This window comes from Falco cherrug, chromosome 13 (genome assembly GCF_023634085.1).
Source record: "Falco cherrug isolate bFalChe1 chromosome 13, bFalChe1.pri, whole genome shotgun sequence".
Taxonomy (NCBI): Eukaryota; Metazoa; Chordata; class Aves; order Falconiformes; family Falconidae; genus Falco; species Falco cherrug.
Window position 1 is genome coordinate 31,506,062 of NC_073709.1, and position 20,440 is coordinate 31,526,501.

At 42.5% G+C, this 20,440-nt stretch overlaps 1 protein-coding gene across 1 annotated transcript; it reads left to right on the forward strand.

Annotated features, from left to right (window-relative positions):
• The first annotated feature begins 8,924 nt into the window (after nt 1–8,924).
• On the forward strand, nt 8,925–15,094 carry EPCAM (epithelial cell adhesion molecule). Its single transcript, XM_055725648.1, has 9 exons — nt 8,925–9,526; nt 9,952–10,056; nt 10,696–10,936; nt 11,235–11,300; nt 12,521–12,581; nt 12,964–13,065; nt 13,234–13,428; nt 13,835–13,876; nt 14,581–15,094. Exons 1-9 carry the CDS (start codon nt 9,460–9,462, stop codon nt 14,620–14,622), a joined length of 921 nt encoding a protein of 306 aa, XP_055581623.1. The 5' UTR covers nt 8,925–9,459; the 3' UTR covers nt 14,623–15,094.
• Nucleotides 15,095–20,440: the final 5,346 nt, after the last annotated feature.

A 20,440-nucleotide genomic window follows, 5' to 3' on the forward strand; every position in this document is an offset into this window, starting at 1 on the left:
AGATGTTTACCTGACTCTAAATTGTCTGCATGATATAGCAGACTTAATTGGCTCTCAACTTTGCATATTATTAACTATAGTTTATGGAAGGTTGTTGATCAGTTCATCCCAGAATATGGAATGTAGCTTTCTGATTTCCAAGTCAGCTTGCCGGACATCAGGGGGCACTGTTTCACCACCAGCAATTCAAACTGGCCTAACGCAGCATTTGTCTAGTGTAGTACAATGGATTTCACCTTTTATTTACTTCCTAGTTCTTCCTACAGGTGAACATTTGTCCTGGTTTCGGCTGGGATAGAGTTAATTTTCTTCCTAGTAGCTGGTATAGTGTTGTGTTTTGGATTTATTGGGCACCAAAGCCAGCTCAGTTCAGGTTACTACCACAACAACAACATAAAATCCATTTAGCTACTTTTCATCTTTGTAAGTTACCACAGTTTGAACAGATTTTCTCTTAGAGAGAGATAATGAATACAACCTGGGTCTGAAAGACCTGGGATTCTTACAAAATCTTATTTTTTGTGGAAAAAAAAATATTTCCATAAATGCACTGGCACTCAATTACACGAGACACATAGTTACATAGCTATCCAGTAGCTGGTCCAAAGAGGCAGCTGCAGAGCAGTCTGCTTCGTTTAAATGAAAAACAAACTTTACAATTTTTCAGTGACTGAGTTCTTCACGGATAGATTAAGAAGCATCACTGAAGAAAAACACAGGGTTAGTATTTTAATAAATTACATTTAGGATATACATTTTGTAAAAATCGTTTTAAGATTTGTGAGGTAGCAAAGCACATCTCTTTGGCCTCTGATATCCTTTCCAGTGAACATTTTTTTTGTTAAAGACTACAAAGTACCATAGGAAGAACACCTGGTATTTCTTTTCAAACAAAGTCATGAAGAAGAACCACTGGTGCTTTTAAATACAGATCATTGTTCATAATAAAGGATCTGTTTTTCAATTATAGACTTCTACTTATTGCAGAGTGTGAAACAGAAGGGGGGGGAGGTAAGTCTCTCTTCCCTGTAGAGATGACTCATGACCTTGTTGGGGGGAACCCAGCCTCTCAATCAAGTATGTTCTAGATGAAACGCACACAGGCTGAGCTCGATTACTAAAGACCATAATGAAACTAAACATTCACCTAAAAAGCAAACTCTGGACATGTGGTTAACTCTTTCAGAGTAAAGGGTGTAAAAAGTCACACAAGTTTCAGTAAATTAAAAAGGAACAGATAAACCACCTCAACCCACATCTATCACCACAAACCTGTTTTTTTACGTGGGAAGAGAGTAAGGATTTAGATGAGTTGTGTGAAACAAATCATTACGGCATCCTGGTGCCTGGGCTAGGACTAAGCATAACAGACTGAATATGGCTTACCTGTTTGCTACTTGAGATAGCAAGTAAGTACTGGAAAGGGGCCTTACAGCTAAATCCTTGCTTTTGACAAATGTTACAGTATGATTAGAACTATAAATGGTCCAGTGCCACTCAAGCGTATGTCACTGATGGATGAATGGACAGGAAAACTGGTTTTGGCTTTGTTTACTTGAAAAGAACTTCTAAGCATACAGCAGGGTTTTCTAATGCTTTAGTCCAAGAGCAGCTGTAGTTATGCTCAGGTACTGAGAAATTCAGGAACTGGAAGAAAAAAACCCACCAGGAAATTACACAGTGAATGAGAAATGTACTGACTAGACTAACACAGCAAATGGTAAAAGAATGTGAAGGCTGCCAGAAAAGACAGTGCATGTTTAAACTTGTTTAAACTTCTGCATACTTCAAAACAGCCAAGTACTCTGCAGCAGCAAATCTAAGTACTGGGGACATAAGTTTGAACTTGCTGTTCATTTCTGCTGTAAATAGACTGATATATCCTGTATGAACTTAAATAATTCAAAGCAGACAGTGGAAGCCTTTAGGATTTATTTTTAAGGATTGGTACTTCTGTGCTGGTTGTAAATGAAATGAAGTAGCCTTATCTGAAGAGTTCAAATTACTTTGTCAAAATAAATAGATGAAATAGACTACACTAGGTTTTCCACCATTGTGTCACAGAATGGCAAGTGATGAATTATGTATCTCTCAACATCAGTAACTCAAAACTCTGAGTGCATTATTTTACATTAAAGGGAAAGGAGATGAACTGTACAGAACTCCTTTATAAGGTTTTTTTGAACCTTCAGACATCATCCACCATATTCTAACTTTTTAAAGCCACTAGAAATTGTATTTTGCATTAGCAAGTATTTAATAACCATGGTTATTTGTTACCCAGTTGTGCCCAGGCTCTTTCTTCATGCTGCATTGTGCAAAGAGCACTAATAAACAGGACTCCTCTACACCACCACAATCCTGGAGCCATTTGTTCCAGCTGCCAAGAGCACCAGGCTTCCTGAGACACAGGTGCAGAGCAAGGAGCAGGTGTGCATCAGCCATGCCCAGGGCACTGCTGGTGTACTTGCGCATGTGCAGTCACTGGGTTGCCTACATTCGCATGGAAAAATGCAAACTCTTCAGCTTCTGTTTTTCTCCTCTTTCCCCTCAGAATGACCTAGCAACCCCGAGACTTCAAAAACCTTCTTGATGAAAATGTAGCTAAACCAATAAAACATCAAGAATTTTGCTTAAACATTCTTATAAAAATCACATTAGCTCAAAATATTCCATTCACATCTAGTGAAAACACAAATACATAGCCTCACTGGCATGTCTGTGTACACATTAGTACGCAAAACCACAAAAGATCTAAGTAACTGACTATCCAGGAAATACAGCTATCTCTTCATCTAGGGACATCAAAAGTAAGAAAACTTTGGTGCTTTCAAAATAATGTCCTAATCCTTTTCCTGAAGGCAAGTTCAGCATTTCTTAAATAATAGCTGTTTGAGTGTATTAAGAACAGCTGGGAGCCTTCAAACTCTAGCTGGCTTACAATCCTGTAAGTGGGCAAAATGCATAAATTGCAACAAATCTTCCTCATCTCATTTTCCAATTCCAAACTTTACTCCTCAAGTAATTCAGATCACAGACCCTTTCAAACACAGGGTATCTATTGATTCTCTGTTTTTACACTGTTGAACACAATTGAACCTTTGTCCCTGACCACAGCCCCTATAATACAAAACAACAGTAGTAATTTAAGACAGGACAATTTCTCTATTGTCAAGAGCCTTATTTTCATGGCGTGGCATTCAGAAGACCTGCCCCAGGAAAGGATTAATCAAAAGTAATGTAGCTATAATTTCTGAAATAAGGGGAAATTATTTTCATATGCAAATGGCTTGGCTCAAATCCCCTCATGCTGCTAAGGAAGGAACAGCTCCAAGTTCAGTAGTGGGAAGGCAGGACTTCAAGAACAGCCCTTTGGAGACTAAAACAGCCAAGTTAAAATGAGAGCTAGAAAGATTCTGGAGTCTTTTTTTTTTTTTTCCCCACTCCCATCCAATGGTCCAGGTTCCACATGGTTAAATTAGAGTTGACACAGTTTGTTAAACATTGAAAGCCCCTCCCAAGAAGCAACGGGGTCTGTAATTACTCCCAGGCAGGTCAAAAAGCTTTCTTGTTTCTCCGAGTTCAGTAATCACAAGTTGTAAAAGTTCTCTCACTCAGAGATTGAAGCAATAAAATGACTAGTACAAAAGCTATAAATTAAAGTGCAAAAAGAAACAGATGAACTTTGGTAACAGCTATTGCTAACCGAAAAAATAAGGGAAATTCACGAACTAGGAAAGTAGTCGAAACACAAGCAATTCATTTCAGCAAGAAAAAAAAAACTTTCTGTGAGCTATGGAACACCTAGCTCTCTTAACCTCACTCTTTGCTGGCCATTGCGTTACACTACATGGTGTTTGTGGGATGAGATTTTTCTGCTCAGCTCATGGGTGTATTTATTCACTTTTGCTTGGGGTATGGCTACACACACAAGTTAGTGAGGCAAGAATGGGTGGGGATTTAGAGCACGTTAGCTACTCTGCGGAAACTGCCTGTGTGCATGCTATGACCCTGTTTTTGTTGAGGAGTAAATGTCTTCTGCTTAGTGCTAGGTACAGCTGTGTCCATAGGTTGCTACTGTGGGTCATCTGACATACTGTAAATCCACATCCTAGCTAGTCTTGTAGGGACCTGTACATATACATAAGGCTGACACAAGCAAATTTAATGGCAGACACCTTCAGGTTGTGAGAAAAGTACTTAATGTGCCTTCTGATAACAGCATACTGAGAGACGGGACAACTATCTGTCTGTAAAACCATCTGCTTTGGTTCTGCCTACAGCACAGAGATGTTGTCATGCAATAAAACATGTTAAAAACTACTTAAGACTCTCTCAAACAGTTTTTAACAAGTGTTTTGACAAAATTCCATCTGTATCTTCTTTCACAGAGAATGGCTAAAAGGGGGGAAAGAAAGAAAAAAAAAAGTATCTTGGATGCCAGAACTGAAACAATTTTAGTGTAAATGGAGCTTCTCTTACTACAGCTTGTGATCTCGTGTTTTCCTCCAAGCCCTTTCCAAACCCTACTAAACCAGTGAGTGTTCTGAGGGGTTGGGCACAGCGTGACATTAATAGGCTTGCCTCTCTACTATGAAGTAGTCTGCATTAAGAGTTATTAAGGTGTTTTTTTATATCTAATGCTGCACATTTTAATCAGGTTTGAATGCTGACAATAAATGTTCTGAAGATGCTGTCAGTACAAGAGCTATGGAGATGTATTTTCAGGTAAGTAAAGACAAGGATGACAAGCCTGTTACTGACCCCACCCACTGGGGTTAAGACTAAGCCCTGGCAAAGAGGTGAGGATGCCACAACGTGTATCAGACAGGTTGGTTTCTATAATCCTCAAAGACGTAAATAGAACATACATTAATTGCATGAGCATTTCTCTCCTGTGGCTACACCCTGTCTAGTTTTATGAACCTCTGAACCAACAGCCCTTTACCTCCTAGCAGATACTCTTACTTTCAGTCCAAGGTCTCCAGCTTGATAGAGAATCAAGCTGTGGGCTTCTGGTGCTGAGGACAGCTTTGTGAGTGTTGCCACTACCTCTGAAGCAATTTCCATCTCCAGTGTGCATGACAATTTTGGCAAAATACATAGTTAAGTTTATAAACTGTGTTATTATTCAAAGGAAAAAAGTCCTGATCTAGAAACAGGCCAAAACCAAACAACATGTGTAAGCTAGCTTTCCCCCCCCCCCCCCCCCCAGCGTTCAGAAGTATTTAACCAGCTCCATATGGCCAAAACATTTAAGTTCTCCATGGCTCTAAATGTTCTCATTATTCAAATCAATGTAACAATACTTACCTCTTATAAGGTGGTTTTCAAACCTGCAGGAAAATAAATATGCAGAAGCACTGGTTTTATTACACTTCTTTGAGCAGCGGCATATACCAATTTGTGAAGGCATGGAATCTTCAGAAACACACAATGGACAAAATATAGTATATAGTTTCTTAATATTGTCCTCTTCCTACATTCCTTTCAAGGCTTCATTCTATGCAGATAGTGCAGTCTGGAAAAAAAAGTTGAACACAAACATTCTAAAATTGTCCTAATAAAAAGTTCCTGAGCAAGTCTATAGTACAGATAATATATATAGAAACATCTACAGTCCAAAAAAACTGTTCGCGCTTTTGAGCATAACATTGTTTCTGGTAGTTTCTAACTTTGTAAGCCTTAACCAGTTACAAGTCATGATGAATTTTCAAAAGTCATTAATTTTGTTGGGAAAAGATTAGTAAGACTATGTTTTGCAATTTAATATAATACATGGCCTATTTTCTAGGGACAAGACTTTGGTTATCTTTAGAAGGGTACACCCAAACCCGATCAGGTTTGCAGCTTCTGAAGAATCTCAGCCAGAGCTAGATTGCCACACACTCCAATGGCACTGATCATGCTCTCTCCACTCATCTCTCCGATCTGCTGACCCACAGTGCATGTCACAGCCCCACCTTGCATCGTTTCCTGATACTTCAGGAGTGATTCATACACCCCTGCAACTTTCCCTGAAAGCAGATTTTGTCTCTTTCCTGTGCCTGGGGAGTATCACAAAACCCACTTACCCAATTTCTAGGGAAGACCCAAAAATGACCTCATAAAGACCCAGGCCAGATCCCAGAATTGCACTGATTCTTATTCACTTCAGAAAGAGCTGGATTTACCTCCTTGGATCTGATTCACACGTCACCGAAGTGAATAGAACATCTCCCACTGGCGTCAGCAGCTCTTGAGTGCTTCAGTGAAATGAACTTTATTCTCCAAACAGATCTGGCACAGATGAAAGTTACAGAGCAAAAGCTGAAAAACACAGGTCATGTAAGTTTTCCTCATGTAAGTTTACATACTCTCTAGGGCCTGGTGATCAAAACAAAATATTTTCTTTTTGCTCTATGATACAGTCATGTGCTTGTAACATTTAAATTATAATTTGTCTGAGCTGTAATTATGCTTTAGTAAGTGTAAACCACAACTAGCCTACACTGCACTGCCTAATCAGCAATCAGCTATTTGATAAGGAGGTACCTCCAACAGTTGATAAAATTATCCTGTTTATAAGCAATACGCAAGGCCTTACCTTTAGAACTATACACTGAGGAAAAATAATACAGAACAGCCACTGAATAAGGTCACGTATTCCAGCACAAAGAGTTACATATTGCCACAAAAAGCACAAAAATGACACTACCTTCCAACCCTCTGGACACCAAGCTATCTGTGTAATGAAGCTACTTTGTTCTTAACTTTTTAACCACATGCCTGCTCTGTTGGCTTTGATTCTACAGAGAAGCTTCCCTCACAATAACCTGGAAATCGGGTAAGATTAATGCCATTGTGAATGGTCCTTCCATTGCTTTGCTGGGGAATTACATCATGTGGAACAACTCCCTCTACTTCTAAAATACTGAGCAATGTTTAAACAATAACTTCTTCAGATTTGGAAACCTAGGGAAATTATAAGTAACTAGCTCTTCATTAGCCCCTGCAAATTAAAACCAAATTAAATGCTGTATTACAAAAAGCAACACAACGCACCTATCTTTGCACCACAGTTATGGTATGGCTTTCTATACCTGAATTAACAGTTCAGGGAAAAAACATGATGTGCCACACCAAAGAGCCAAAACACACTGTAAGAGGCTTCTTTGGTCCAAACAAACACCTAAGACCATTCAACCCTTAGGCACTAAAGGTTATGGCAATTTTTTCCATACACTGACAACAAAGATCTGTCTGGTATTTGAAAGTGATTGAAAAAGCAGCACACTTTCTGTAGCAGTCACTGTCTCAAGACTGCAGACTCAGGCTGGGATTTTCAATACTAGGCACAGAGCTTTACCCACACTGACCAAGGGCCAGGAGAACAACGAGGATTAACATGTACCCAGCCTATTCTGTGCTTCTATATTTACATATAAAAAAAAAAAAAGGCTGCCTATCATAAAATGTATTGTTCTTCATTATGAAGGGTCATAGTTCAGCTTGGCAATTCGATAATAACAGGGTAACTCTTCCCATCTTGAGCAAACCAGTACATTTACATAGAAAATTAGTTTTACAGTAAAGCAGGCATTTCTGAGCCTATTGTTCCCTCTCACCTTTCCGATGAATGCCATCATTTGACAGCAGCAATGCGAGAAGTTCATATCCTAGACTTCATAGTCTTCCAAAATTTTCACATTGTTCTTATATGAATCCTTGACAAGTGTAACAGAAGAGTATTAAGAAGCCACACAAAACTACAAGGATAATCAAGAATCAATTAAACCCCGCAAAACTCTAATTGGGGCTATACCAGGAGCAGACGCAAAGCACAGCCATTTAACTCGGACCCAGGCGAGTCAGCACCCACCCGATTTCAGCAGGACACTGCAGACAACAGTAAATGCAAAACCAGAGATACAATACAAATACAGCTGCACACAGAGACAAAACCTCAAAGATAGTTAACCTTCACTTACATATCTGCATGTGCAAAAGTTTAACACAGTTTCATTAACTGAGGTCTGCGTGTACAAAAGCAGCAATGTTATAGTGAATGTGAACACTAGTGAGAGGAAAGTTCAAGTCTTTGTAAAAGTTGGTCTCTCATAAATGCGGGAAGAGACTTAAGAGGGGTGTCATTCTGGTTTTCTCCTCTACTAAAATAACTTGTTTTCCTATGACACTAACACATCTTCCAGAAAGATCTACGTATATGCTTTAACTGAACTAATAAACTCAAAAAAAAAAAAAAGCTTCAGAAAATACGTGTTCAATGTACCATACCCATCTTCCACCTTCCGTTCTGGCATTGCTTCGACACTCTGGAAAGCCATTTTAAAACCCGCAGCAGGCCTTCCTGCGTCCCTCCCGCGCAGCCTCGCAGGGCTGTGCCACTACCACCATTCTGTCAGCTCCCAGCGCGCCATGCCGCTGCCAAAACGCCCAGGGCTGCGCTGCTGAACAGAGACGGCAGCACCAGGAGCCACTCTGCAGAGCAGTCCGAAAACACACACCCATACAAAAAACCCCCACTCTACACCAAAAAAATTCCACAACCCCCCCCCCCCCCCAGACAACCCACAACCAGCCAGAAGATCCTCAAGAAACGGTTTATTCTACACGAATAGGCATTCTAGTTTTTTGTAACTGAGGGATCATCAGGATTTAAACAGCAAGTCCTCACGGTATAGTTCAAAAGGCACCACTGGACACGAACAAAGCCAGCCGTCGAGGGCGGGTATCTATTACCGGCTCAGCGGGCCCGGCGCAGGCTGCGGGAGCGGCCCGTGGCCGCCTGCCCACGGAGGGGAGCCCTGAGCCCGCCGCTCCCCTCAGGAGAGGGAGGCGCGGGGCCCGGCGCCGGGGCAGAGCCCTCACGCTCGACTGCCGCCGGGGGCCTTCTCGCACCCCAGGCCCGCCAAAGGTCAGTAGCAGAGGCGGGGAGCCCCGAGCCGGGAGCGGAACCGGCTTGGCCCGTGTGTCATCGTGTGGGGCAGAGAAGCAAACACGCCCGGGAGCTTCCCCCTATGACTTAACAGTTTCTCCTCGACGGTGGAGGCGACCGGGCCCCCGCTCCATTAACGACGCCCCCTCATCCTCCACGACAGTAGGGCGGCTTCACAGACCCTTCACCAGGGCCGACCAACACCTCAGGCTACCCCCCTCCCCAGACCAGCCCTACGGAAACGGCAGGGAGCAGGGACCAGCCCTACCCCAGCCAGTTTCGCCCAGGTGTGGGGGGAGAGGCTTAACAGCGCGCCCGGAGGAGGAGCCGCCGCCGCCGCCCCCTGCGCGTCCCAGGTGTAACCGGAGCCGGGAGGGCGCGGCGCAGCCACCACCACCTGCAGAACCTGTCGGACCGCTCACATCGCCTCGCCGCTGCGCACGCTGCGCTCCTTCTCCTTCGCCCGCGTCTCGCAGGATTTTTTTCCCCCAGTCTCTGCGCCCCGCCGCCGGCCTTGAGCCATGAAGCCGCTCTGTGGGGCTGCGCTCCTGCTGCTGCTTTGCGCCGCTACCTGTGCCCAGCAGGACTGTAAGTACCCGCGTCCCTCTGCTCGCCCCGCACTCCCGCTGTTAACTGGGCTCCGCCGCTCTGGGACCCCCCTCCTGCGGCCCCTCCGCGACCCCTAGGGCCACCGCACCGGGCGCCCTGCGCTGTGCGGCACCACAAAATGGCGCCCCCTCTGCGCTGGGGCGGCGGGCGGGCGGGGAGGGGCCGCCCCGCGGCCGGGAAGGTGAGGAGGGGCAGGGACGGCCGGCCTCGGCGCCCCTTTGTCGGCGGCCGGAGGGGCCCGGCAGCCCGCGGGGGCGCTGCGGGGGAAGCTCTCGCCTCTCTCTCTCTAGGGGAGGGCGGGAAGCGGGGGGCGCGGGTAGCTCACCCCCGGCCGCTGAGGGGCGGGGGCGGTGGCCGGCTGCCTCCCCGCGGGACCCGCGCTCACAGCCCCGCTTCTCTTCCAGCCTGCATTTGCGAGAAGAACAAGCGTGTCACCAACTGCAAGTTGTCCAGCGGCGTCTGCTGGTGCGAGTCGGTGGGCTCCGGCACGCCTGTGAACTGCGACACGCGTGAGTGAGGCACGCGTGTCGGCTGTGGGACGGGGCGGCGGGGGAGGGTGCCAGCTGGACTCGAGGGAATGCGTGAAAATGGCCTTTGAGTTCCCGGCAAATAGTGGTAGCAAGGAAAGAAAGCTGCTTCCTGGTCTTCCAGCTCTACTGGTGATGGAAGATAAGTGTTTAGGATTCCTGCCGTGTAACTTGTGTGGATGTGGGTACACCTATGCTACGGCAGGCTCCCCCCGTCCTCCTTTGCATTTGGGCTCTAGTGGCAAGGGTTTCTCAAAGATTAATTTTTAGCTTTCTTGGGAGCACGTATCATGACTTTCCCTCCAACCCTAGAGGTGAAAGAGCTTTGTCTCAGGACCCTACTCTTGGTTTGAGCTCAGCTAGGTTGTAAACGAGCCTCTTGCTGTAAGAAATGAAAGGTGGCTGGGCTTTCTGTGCCTTTGCTTTGAGAGGGTGACCTGCCCCAGTGGCGTCGACTTTATGCACCACCTACACATGCAGGGGTGTTTTAACCCACTCTTCCTTCTAATGGCTTCAGACCTGGTTGTGTCTGACGCAACCTTGTGTTTTTACAGGCTAAGAGCTCTGTTTCGAACGTGCATGGTCTGATGCTGCATAACACGACTTTCTGGTTATTTTTAGTGACTTCAAAATGCCTGTTGATGAAAGCGGAAATGACGGGCTCAAAATCAGGTCGTCGTGAGAAACCAAAAGATGCGTTTGAAGATACTGATGGTCTTTATGATCCCGAGTGTGAAAGTGGTGGTGGTTTCAAGGCGAAGCAGTGCAGTGGAAACACCTGTTGGTGTGTGAATACAGCCGGTGTTAGAAGAACTGACAAACATGATGCCGATTTGAAGTGCAATAAATTAGTCAGAACAACGTAAGTCTTTCAACGTGGTGTGCTGTGACATGAAGATATTCCTGTCTTAGGTTACCTATTGGAAAGGGTTTGACTGTATGAATGATGTGCTGGGGCTGAATGAAGATGGAGCACTAAATACTTAATAACTGTTAGGGTTTTTTTTCTTCAGAAACAAGGAGACATTGAAGTGTTCTGGAGGGGGCTTGCTTTGTTTTTTCTCTCATTGCTCTGTTTTTTTCCCTGGGGTTAGTTTTTTAGTATGTGCACATATGCATGTGCTCGTAAGTATTTTCATTGTACTTGCCTATTACTTCAGGTGGATCATCGTTGAAATGAAACATGCTGAGAGAAATGCTCCTCTGAACACTGAATCTTTAAAGAAGTAAGTGATGCTAGTAGTGCATGCAGACATTGCCTAGATACCTAGTGTATTTCTAAACAATTGTTTAGAAGCATTTTCAAACCTGTGAACTCATTTGTAAAAACATCTTAGAAGTAACCTACAGATCCCTCATAGAATTGCTTCAGTTTTCATTGGAAGTAAATTAACTAATGAGCTAATGAGATTTAGTTCTGTTTAAAACTGATAACTACTTTTTTTTATCAAGTCAATATACTGAGGGAAACTGCAGGTAGTACAGTGAAACTGCCCAAAAAATAAACTGACAGGTGGTGGAGGGACTGCATAGAAGCAGCAGGAGAAATACAACAGTTTGGCTATTTTTTGGCTAAAATAAAGTCCTACTTCTCTCTGTCAGAGGTTATATAATAAGAAAAGTGTGCATTTAGCTATTAGATTTGACCCCCCACCCTGTCACTGAAACAAAAGCTGCTACTACAGCTCCTCTTCTGAGCTCTCGGAACCATTCAAACTCTTCTCTCTGACGTGCATCTTCCCTGTTAGGATTTAACAGCGCTGTAGTATAATTTAGTAATGAGAGTGTATGGGTTTTGGTTGGGATGGAGCTGATTTTCTTGGTAGTAGTTGCGACAGTGCTGTGTTTTAGACTGGTGATCGAAACGGGGTTGATAATGACCATTGTTCAAGCTGTTGGTGAGCAGTGCTTACATAGTGTTGAGGCTGCCTTAGATGCTCGCTCTGCTGCCCCAGTGAGTAGGTTGTAGTAGGGCAAGAAGAGTTTGGGAAGAGGGACACAGTAGAGACAGCTGACCCAAACTGACCAAAGACACATCCCATATTGTACAATGTCATGCTCAGCAATAAATCTAGGGTGGAGTTTTTCCCAAGTAGCCATTGCTTAGGGATTGCCTGGGTATCGATGTGCTAATGGCAAGTGATTGCTTTTGCATTATTTAGAGATTTGTATTTCTGCCACCCAGCCCTTTCACTTACTAGGCTGTCTTTATGTTGACCCATGAGGGGTTTTTTCTTGCTTTTGGTATTCTGATTCTCTTCCCAACCCTGCTGGGGGAAGTGAGTGAGAGACTAGGTGAGGATTTACCTGCCAGCTGGGGTCAGCCTACCACAGAGAGACTGCAGGGAAAAAAACCAGAGCAATTATACTAGTCTTCCATGCTTCTGAAAATAGACGTGTAAAATAGTACTGTCTTTTACAGCTATGGCTTTTAATATCCTTACAGGTTCTTCAAGGAAACAATTACCAATCGTTACCTGCTGGATGGGCGCTATATAAGTGTTCTGGTAAGAGACACATCATTTTTACTAAAATAATCAGAATTTTATTTTGCTGTAAATAACTTTGAAAACTCTTTTTGACTAATGCAGTACAGCATGATTTACTGTAAGCTCTCAAAATAGTGCCACTGAGCAGCTAGCTAATAGCTGTAGCTAAACTGAAATAGAGAGAAATTACATATTGCTCTCCTTGGTCTGTAGATGAATTCTTACTTTGCTTCATTAAAAAGTGGGATTTGAATTGTACTCTAAACAGTTGGCTCAAGAACAAGTGCCACAAACTTGGTTCAGGTTGTGTGTTCACAAGTCGTAGCGTAATATTTTGCTGTGTATTTGATAGTTGGATTTAAATTAGCCCATTGTTAATATCATACAATATTTTTTACAGTATGAAAAACCTTACATAACTATTGATTTGAAGCAAAATGCCTCGGACAAATCTTCTAGAGATGTGGATATAGCCGATGTGGCCTACTACTTGGAAAAAGATGTAAGTGTGTCATGGATAATAAGTCTGCCAAAGACTGGGTGTGTATATTGTATTTCATTCACTAGTCTTACTATGTATTGGCTAAAGAAAGATGAGTTGTTGGAGTGCCTAGATGAATGCCTATTACAATGTGAACTAGTCAGTCTCTTTTTTCCTATACGTCCTTAGGTAAAAGGTGACTCCATCTTTCATAGCAACAGAGTAAACTTCAACATTGATAACGAAACGCTGCATTTTGAGGAGACCGCGGTCTACTACGTTGATGAAGTGGCACCAGAGTTTTCCATGAAGTCTCTGACTGCTGGCCTCATTGCTGTCATTGTAGTAGTAATAATAGCAATAGTTGCTGGAATTGTTGTTCTGGTAAGTTCTAGCAAAGCTGCCAAGCAGAACAGGTAACAGTGAATAACATACCATGATAATTGGACTGTTGAGAGAAACTTTCTCTGTAAACTGGCTTCTTCTTTTTGGGATTTGTGAGGTGGGAAAGAGGCGATAGACGTACCATTACTGTTTCAGGTTACGACTGAAGGGTGTTGCATGGAAAATAAAAGTATTAGGGAAAATCTGAGGTGAAGAAGGTACTTGTTCTGCCTCCTGGTTTAAAGTAGTTGAAAGTGACAGCCAGCCTCTCACATACCTCAGTTTGGAAGAATGGGAAAGGGAAGCTTCAAGTTTGGAGTTATAAAGTCACAACCAGATAGATCAAGTTACATGCATGTAAGTCAAGACTTAAAGAAAACTTCAAAATTCTTCTGTCCTCTTACAGGTCTTCACAAGGAGGAGGAAAGGGAAGTACGTGAAAGCAGAGGTAATTATTTTCTGTTTATGGTGTATGTGCAGGGAGGAGGTTGGCCAGAATCCAGAAACTCTTAAGTTTGCTGTAGGTTAAAAGCTTGCTTTGAGTGCTTCAGATGCTTTCAAGGAGACTGAAAGTATTCAAATTCTGTAACAAGTTTTTGTATCTATATTGTTTGTTCTGCACTAGTTTAAAAGGCAACTGGTGATCTGCTGCCCTTCTGAGGGGTGGGGGGTAGTGCTGACAAGTACTATTTTTACATATCTATAGCAAGGGTATATACAATCCACAGGAAATACTGATAGTCTTGTTCTGTCTGGAAGACCTTCACTTGAGGTGTTTGCATTGAGCTTGCGGCTTCTATTGAAGAGCTGCTTGTCAATGGGCTACTAACAAAAGGTACCAGTGCCTGGTGCTTCAGGCCAGGTGTAGGGCCTTTTGTAAAGGAATCCAAAGGATATAGCTAAATAGGCAAGTCTGCATCCTGCACACACCTTAAAGTGCTGGTTTTATTTAAAAAAACAAACAAACAAAAAAAAACCAACAACCCCCCCCCCAAACTTGTGTTACAGTGGTCTTGGCACTTTTGATTCTTTTAGCGTTACCTCAAATCCCTTTGCTCATGAAAATCTGGGCTGTTAAGTCCCATTGACGACTTGGGTCGTAGATTGAGACGTAGCACAAATGTTGATCTCCCTCTGCCTCCTCCCCTCCAGATAAAGGAAATGAATGAAATGCATAGAGGACTGAACGCGTAACTAAATCAGCTGAAGATGGAGTAAGATTCAAACAGAAGACAACAGAAAAATTGGAGGCACGGATCTTAACTCTTAAAAGATTCCTCCTGAAAAAGAGCCAATTGTGCTCACTTAATGATTGTTTTAACAGCCAAGACTGGTAACCACACTACTGCTTTTACTGTTTGTTGAGAGTTAAATCTTAAACGCCCCATCTTACTCAAGTGAAACTAAACTTTTGCTCCCTGATTTTATTTTTTTTTATGATGTTGAAATGAGTTGACAACTGCTGTTACTAGGGTTTTGGAGCATACATGCTTAAATGGTTATTTTACCCTTGTGGGAGATTTGTTGAGAAAGGTGGGTTTTGTAGACACATTTTAGCAAGACTTATCTCCTGTATAACTGAACATGATGTTTTTATGGCTGTGTGTACATATTTGAAGTTGCTGTAACTTTTTTATGACTTGAATTAATAAAACTTTGAAACAGGCTTCTAATTCTTACATGTTGAAATGATGATCATCTGTGAAGTTACCATGCTTACAAATTCAGCAGTGTAATATTTCCTTAAAGCAAGTAACCTCAGCATAGGTCAAAATACTCTAAACTCCAATTAACAAAGTTTGTATTAATAGTCATTAGCATTATTTTTTTCTTAAAGCTGTGAAAAGTGTGCTTTATTTTCCACTCAATGTGCAACAGGAGTAAAATGATAAGACATGGATTGTTCATATAAAAAAATAAATGCTGTGAATGTAGCAATTTCAGGAATGCATAGACTGCTCTTTCAAATGCCATGTAAGTATTTATAATAAAACAAGCGTCTGATCTAGAAGATCTCTGGTGTAGGGTTGGGGGTGGGTAGCCTTGGCGGCTGCCAGTGGAGCTGGGGAAGAGCTATTACACCATTAATACGGTTTGCATAGCTATCCCTTGCACAGCTAGAATCTGTTTCTACTCTTACTACTGTTCACTGTCATGGAGACTGAGCAGACTTAACACAGGCTACCTACCTCTCAGCTTTGGGTAAAAGCTTGCTTTGGCAGTCGGTAATCTAGGTGATGTATGTTGGCTAGCAAGTAAGCACCTATAGTCTATCCAGCATATCTGATTTATAAAGGAAATGCTGCAACTCCTGTTGCCAAAGAAATAATGAGATACAAGATAAGGAACTGAATGACAAATCTTATTACTAATGCGATGTTTGTTTTGACACACACACACACACTGCCTAAACCAGGAAAATTAGGGTAAGCTACAGAGAGTGTGCTCTATGGGTTCATAACATGAAATGTGAAACACCCCATTAGAGAGCTGGTGTGTGTCTGCAAAATACAGGGGGGAGTTACTGGGCTGCATTGAATGTACTTCTGATGGAACAGGTCACCAGTATACATTCTGCCGTTGAACAAGGTAGTAGCTGACAGGAATGAGTTGCTGTGTTGGATGTTGAAATGGTGGCAGTGACCCTTCCTGGGGTCTTCCGCCACCTGGTGCTGTGAGCTTGGGTATGTGCGCTGAGCTGCTCCAGCCCTCAGGTGGTACCAGATTTCTCTTGAGTCTACAGTGTGTTCTGGGAAGAGGAGAACACATGCTCATTTGCTCTGTCACATTGTTGCTCCTGCTAAGTACAAAAATTCTCATAGAAGGAATTAACCGGAGTGCTTCGCAGCCTTCTCGGGCAGCCTTGTCCCTTACCACTTCTGTAAGGCAGTCTCTCCCTCTGCCAATGCATGCCACTCCCTTTCTCCCCAGGTATGCTGAGGGATGGTGGATTTCATACAATTCTGTAAGCTGTTAAATGAAGCCTAGTTTGCAGTAAGCATGTCCTTTGCTGAGTCGTGTATTATTGCCTTCCCCAATTCTTCACTCTCCATATCCTGTACTTTTTAAAATGCCTACTGGTATCCTTGCCATTCCTTTCTTTTCCCCGAGACTGTAATGCTATCGTATGCTCCTCTTCCTCCCCTCCTCATCCCCATTTCGTACCTTATTTTTGGCCTGTGGGATGGAAAGAGGTGATGTATGCTGCGGCAGGGCTGCAGCTACACACGTACTGACTTGACTGGTGGTATGTGCCTGCTGTGTGGCCTGGACCTTTTCCCAATCGGTTTGTTTGAGCATAGTTTTCTCCCTACTTTTCCCACAGTAAAGGAGCCATTTAGATACTTTCCAATTTTTTTTTTACCTAATGGAGCTCTTCACGTTAGATACATGCACAAGCTCACTGTCTCTAGTATGGTCTTTTTCCTTGTCATGTTTGACTGAAACTAGCCAAGGGGTTGGAAAACCACAAAGTGTACAGAAACCAATTTAAAAATAGAAGACAGTTTAACTGAATCCACAAACGAAGGGATTATACTATATCTTTCTAAACTCGGTGACTACGGTAGAAACATGCTGCTGCTCAGCCCTCAGAATGGTGGTCAGTAATAGGTTTTCCCTTTCTAAAGGTTTTACGGACCTTTCTATTGGCTTTTGTCTTGTTCTGTTTGGTTTACTAAATGCTGCACTTGTGCAACAGTCCAGCTGCATAAAAGTGTGTTTCTATAGGGGAATGGAAAAGAATGAGGGGAAAAGAGAAACTAATATATCGGCATCCTGCAGCTTTATTGTGTTTTATAGTTTTTTATAGCTAGACGAGACTAATGTGCTGAAATAAATAATAAAAAAAAAGCAAGCCGCTAACAGATAGTGTCAACTCTCCACACATGCATGCGATGTTTCTTCTCATATATAGAGAAGTTTTGAACTGCTGGCAAAAATGATTGATTGCTGTTGAAATATAATAAGGTATTAAATAGCAAAATACTACGTGTTCTCCATTTTAATACTTGGAAAGTACTCAGCTAAGATAAAATGCAAGTTTCCTGTAAAGAAACAAACCAGTAGAACTTAATAAAAGTGTATTAGTCACTGCATAAATTTTTGACAAGGTAAATATTTTGATGCTTCATTTGCCTAATTCATTAACTTCCATGAAGGAGCATGTTTTTTAAATCTAAAGTTCTATGCAAAGTTGTGATACCATGTTCCCTCTCTTTTAATGTAATGTCATTTGTGATAAAGGTTGTGAAGGGCAGACTAAAGAGCTATTAAATAATTTGAAACTGAATAAATGAGATCTTTTGTTACACAAGGGGATGACACAAACTGTACAAGAAATCCTGGTAATAATATTCATCTTAGTGCCTATGTACAGTGTGGGAAAGGAGCATTTGTATAGGCAAGTGCAAATCTAATACTTACGAATTGTTACACTTGTACATATATTTTATTCTTACTGCTGAGCAAAATAAAAGAAATGTTTATGCAAAGACAATGAGAGACTTTTTAGAAGAGGGCATGAAAATAATGTGTTTGAGAAAGCATGACCAATAAAGGCTACACAACTTTCTTCCAAAGACCTAAGTAATCCCTAAGCTTATTTTCCACAACTACAAAATGAAAGGTCAGTGTTGCGTGTGTAGGTCTGTTGACAGTAGCATGTTCATTACCCTTCTGAACAATCACAGTAAACTTGGTAAGGGAAATAACATTGTTTGTGAACGATGTTTATTTATATCCTTACCTGCTGGACTTTGATTGCTATAATATGCAGTGACTTGGGACTACAGATGGCTGAAAATATTATAGGAAACTAAAAATGCTAGCAGCTCTGCTGCCCCAACTTTGTAACTGCTAGTTACTGAATTCTAGCAGCTCCCGGGAGAGGCTGCAGTCTGGTGTTACAAAGGTCCATTGCTGGGCATACAGGCAAGCAGGCGCACTGTAGGGGTGCCTCCTATGTTGGGAGTTTTATGAACTTTGCTAAAATCTGTCCTTTTTGTCTTAGTGGTGACATGCAACAGCAGATATATGCAAGGGAGAGGGTGGTAGATAAAAAGGAGTGGCGTGTAACATTAGAGGCAACACTTAACAGGTTACAACATGTAAAAACTTCATACATGTGAGAAATAGTTTTTTCTTTCTATTAACCCCTAAATGCACTGCAGAACTCTTACACGTTCAGGTGCCTGGGAAGCAGAGCATGGCTGTGCCAAATGGGTCTGAGTGAGAAAAGTGCATACAAGAAAGTTAAAAGGTTCTTTAAAAGGCAACAGCCACATTTTCTGTTTTCAAACTTACATTAACTTACTATCATCATCTTGTTAATATTATCTTAAAAGTCTCTGCTACATTATACGTGTGCACACATAAATACACATGGGTCTAATACAAAATTTTCTGGTGATGTTCCCACCAGCTTGAAAGCATTAGAGCTGCCACTGATCACACTCTTGTATAGTGTTATCGGTTGTATAGAAGAAAGTTGTATAGACTTTATTGGTTTGCTTTCCCAAATATGTTATTTGCATATCCTCTTCTAAGAAGTCTCTCCTTGTCTTTGCATAAATATTTAATTTTGCTCAGCAGTAATAATAATGAATATACCTTTGGTGAAATAACCATTGGTGAAAAAGATTTTTTTTTTCTGTACAGTGGTTAAATGACATCCATTTTCCTAACTGAAAAGCATTGCAACTTTTCTATGCTAGTTACACATAAGAAGGCAATAAAATTAAGGTCTGGATTAGCATCCATTTTCCATCTGCTGTGTGCTAACAATTACAGCCATCTTCTTGTTCCTGTTGCTGCTGGTAGCAAGGGAGAACACAGGAAGAGCTCTGTTAGCAACAGCACAGTGAAGCAACCAAGCCTGGCAAGAGGGAGGTGTCTGCCGTTCAGTTACACCTGTCCAGATCTGCTGGGGCACCGAGCCGCCCTGGAAGAACAGACAGGGCAAAGAAAATGGCAGAAGCTCAGAGAAAAGGTGATCAATCTGGTGATGTTTTAGGCAGAAGATATCACAACGCAAACGTTTTTCACAGACCATGGTCTGTGAAAATGCAGGAAGAGCGTTAGCAGCCCATTTGGGTGGTGGCTTTCTGTACATGGGAGCCTGTAGCTCAGCAGAGGTGCCTTGAGGAAACTGCTGTATGAAAAGGTGTAACCAGCCCAGGGGAGAGAAGGAAGCACTGCAACACGCAGCAATTACAGCTTAGCAGACATTATTCTATCTCTTCTGAAGATGGTAATGAGGTCCCTGGAGCCCACCTCCTGTCCAGATGTTTGTACAGAACACTTTTTTCCTTCTTGTTATATATTCTGCCTTATCTGTAGCCATCGGTATGTACAAAGACAAGCACTCCCAGATATTCATAACATATATTTTGGGCTGACCTGGTATTATCACCTCTTGGCAAAGTTGCCTGACGTTATGAGTACCTTCAGAAGGTTATGTATTTGCTAAATGACAATTATTTAGACTGAATTTTCCTACGTGAGTACTGCTGCAAGCAAATACTTTTGCTGGAGGGAAGTGTCAGTTTAGCTAAATAGTTTAGCTGCTTCTGAAAATAGGGTTAGGAAAAGTACACTTATTTGTACTGAAAACAAATTCAACTGCCCTGGCTAGAGCAATGTTGTTTTTACAACTGTTATGGAGATAAGAGGAAGATTTTGGACAACTACAAAGCTGTCAAAGCTCTAGTGACCTTGTGCTTTGCTTCTTCCTTCCTATGTCAAATGAAGACAGATTGGACTTGCTCTTCTCCACAAGAACCGCCTGTGGTCCTTCAGCAAGTGTGTGTGCAAAAGGGCTTTGAATGCCTTTTCTGGAAGAGCTGTGTTACCTCAGGGGTACGGGGCTGGAGTTGGAAGGCTGAGGCAGGGACAGGCAGCCCAGGGTGACACAGGGCAGGAACAGGGCAGAGGTGGAGACACCAAAGTGTTCCCTGTGGAGGGTCAGCTAGCATACGGCAACACCTTCAGACTGATGTATGAGGGTGGCCAC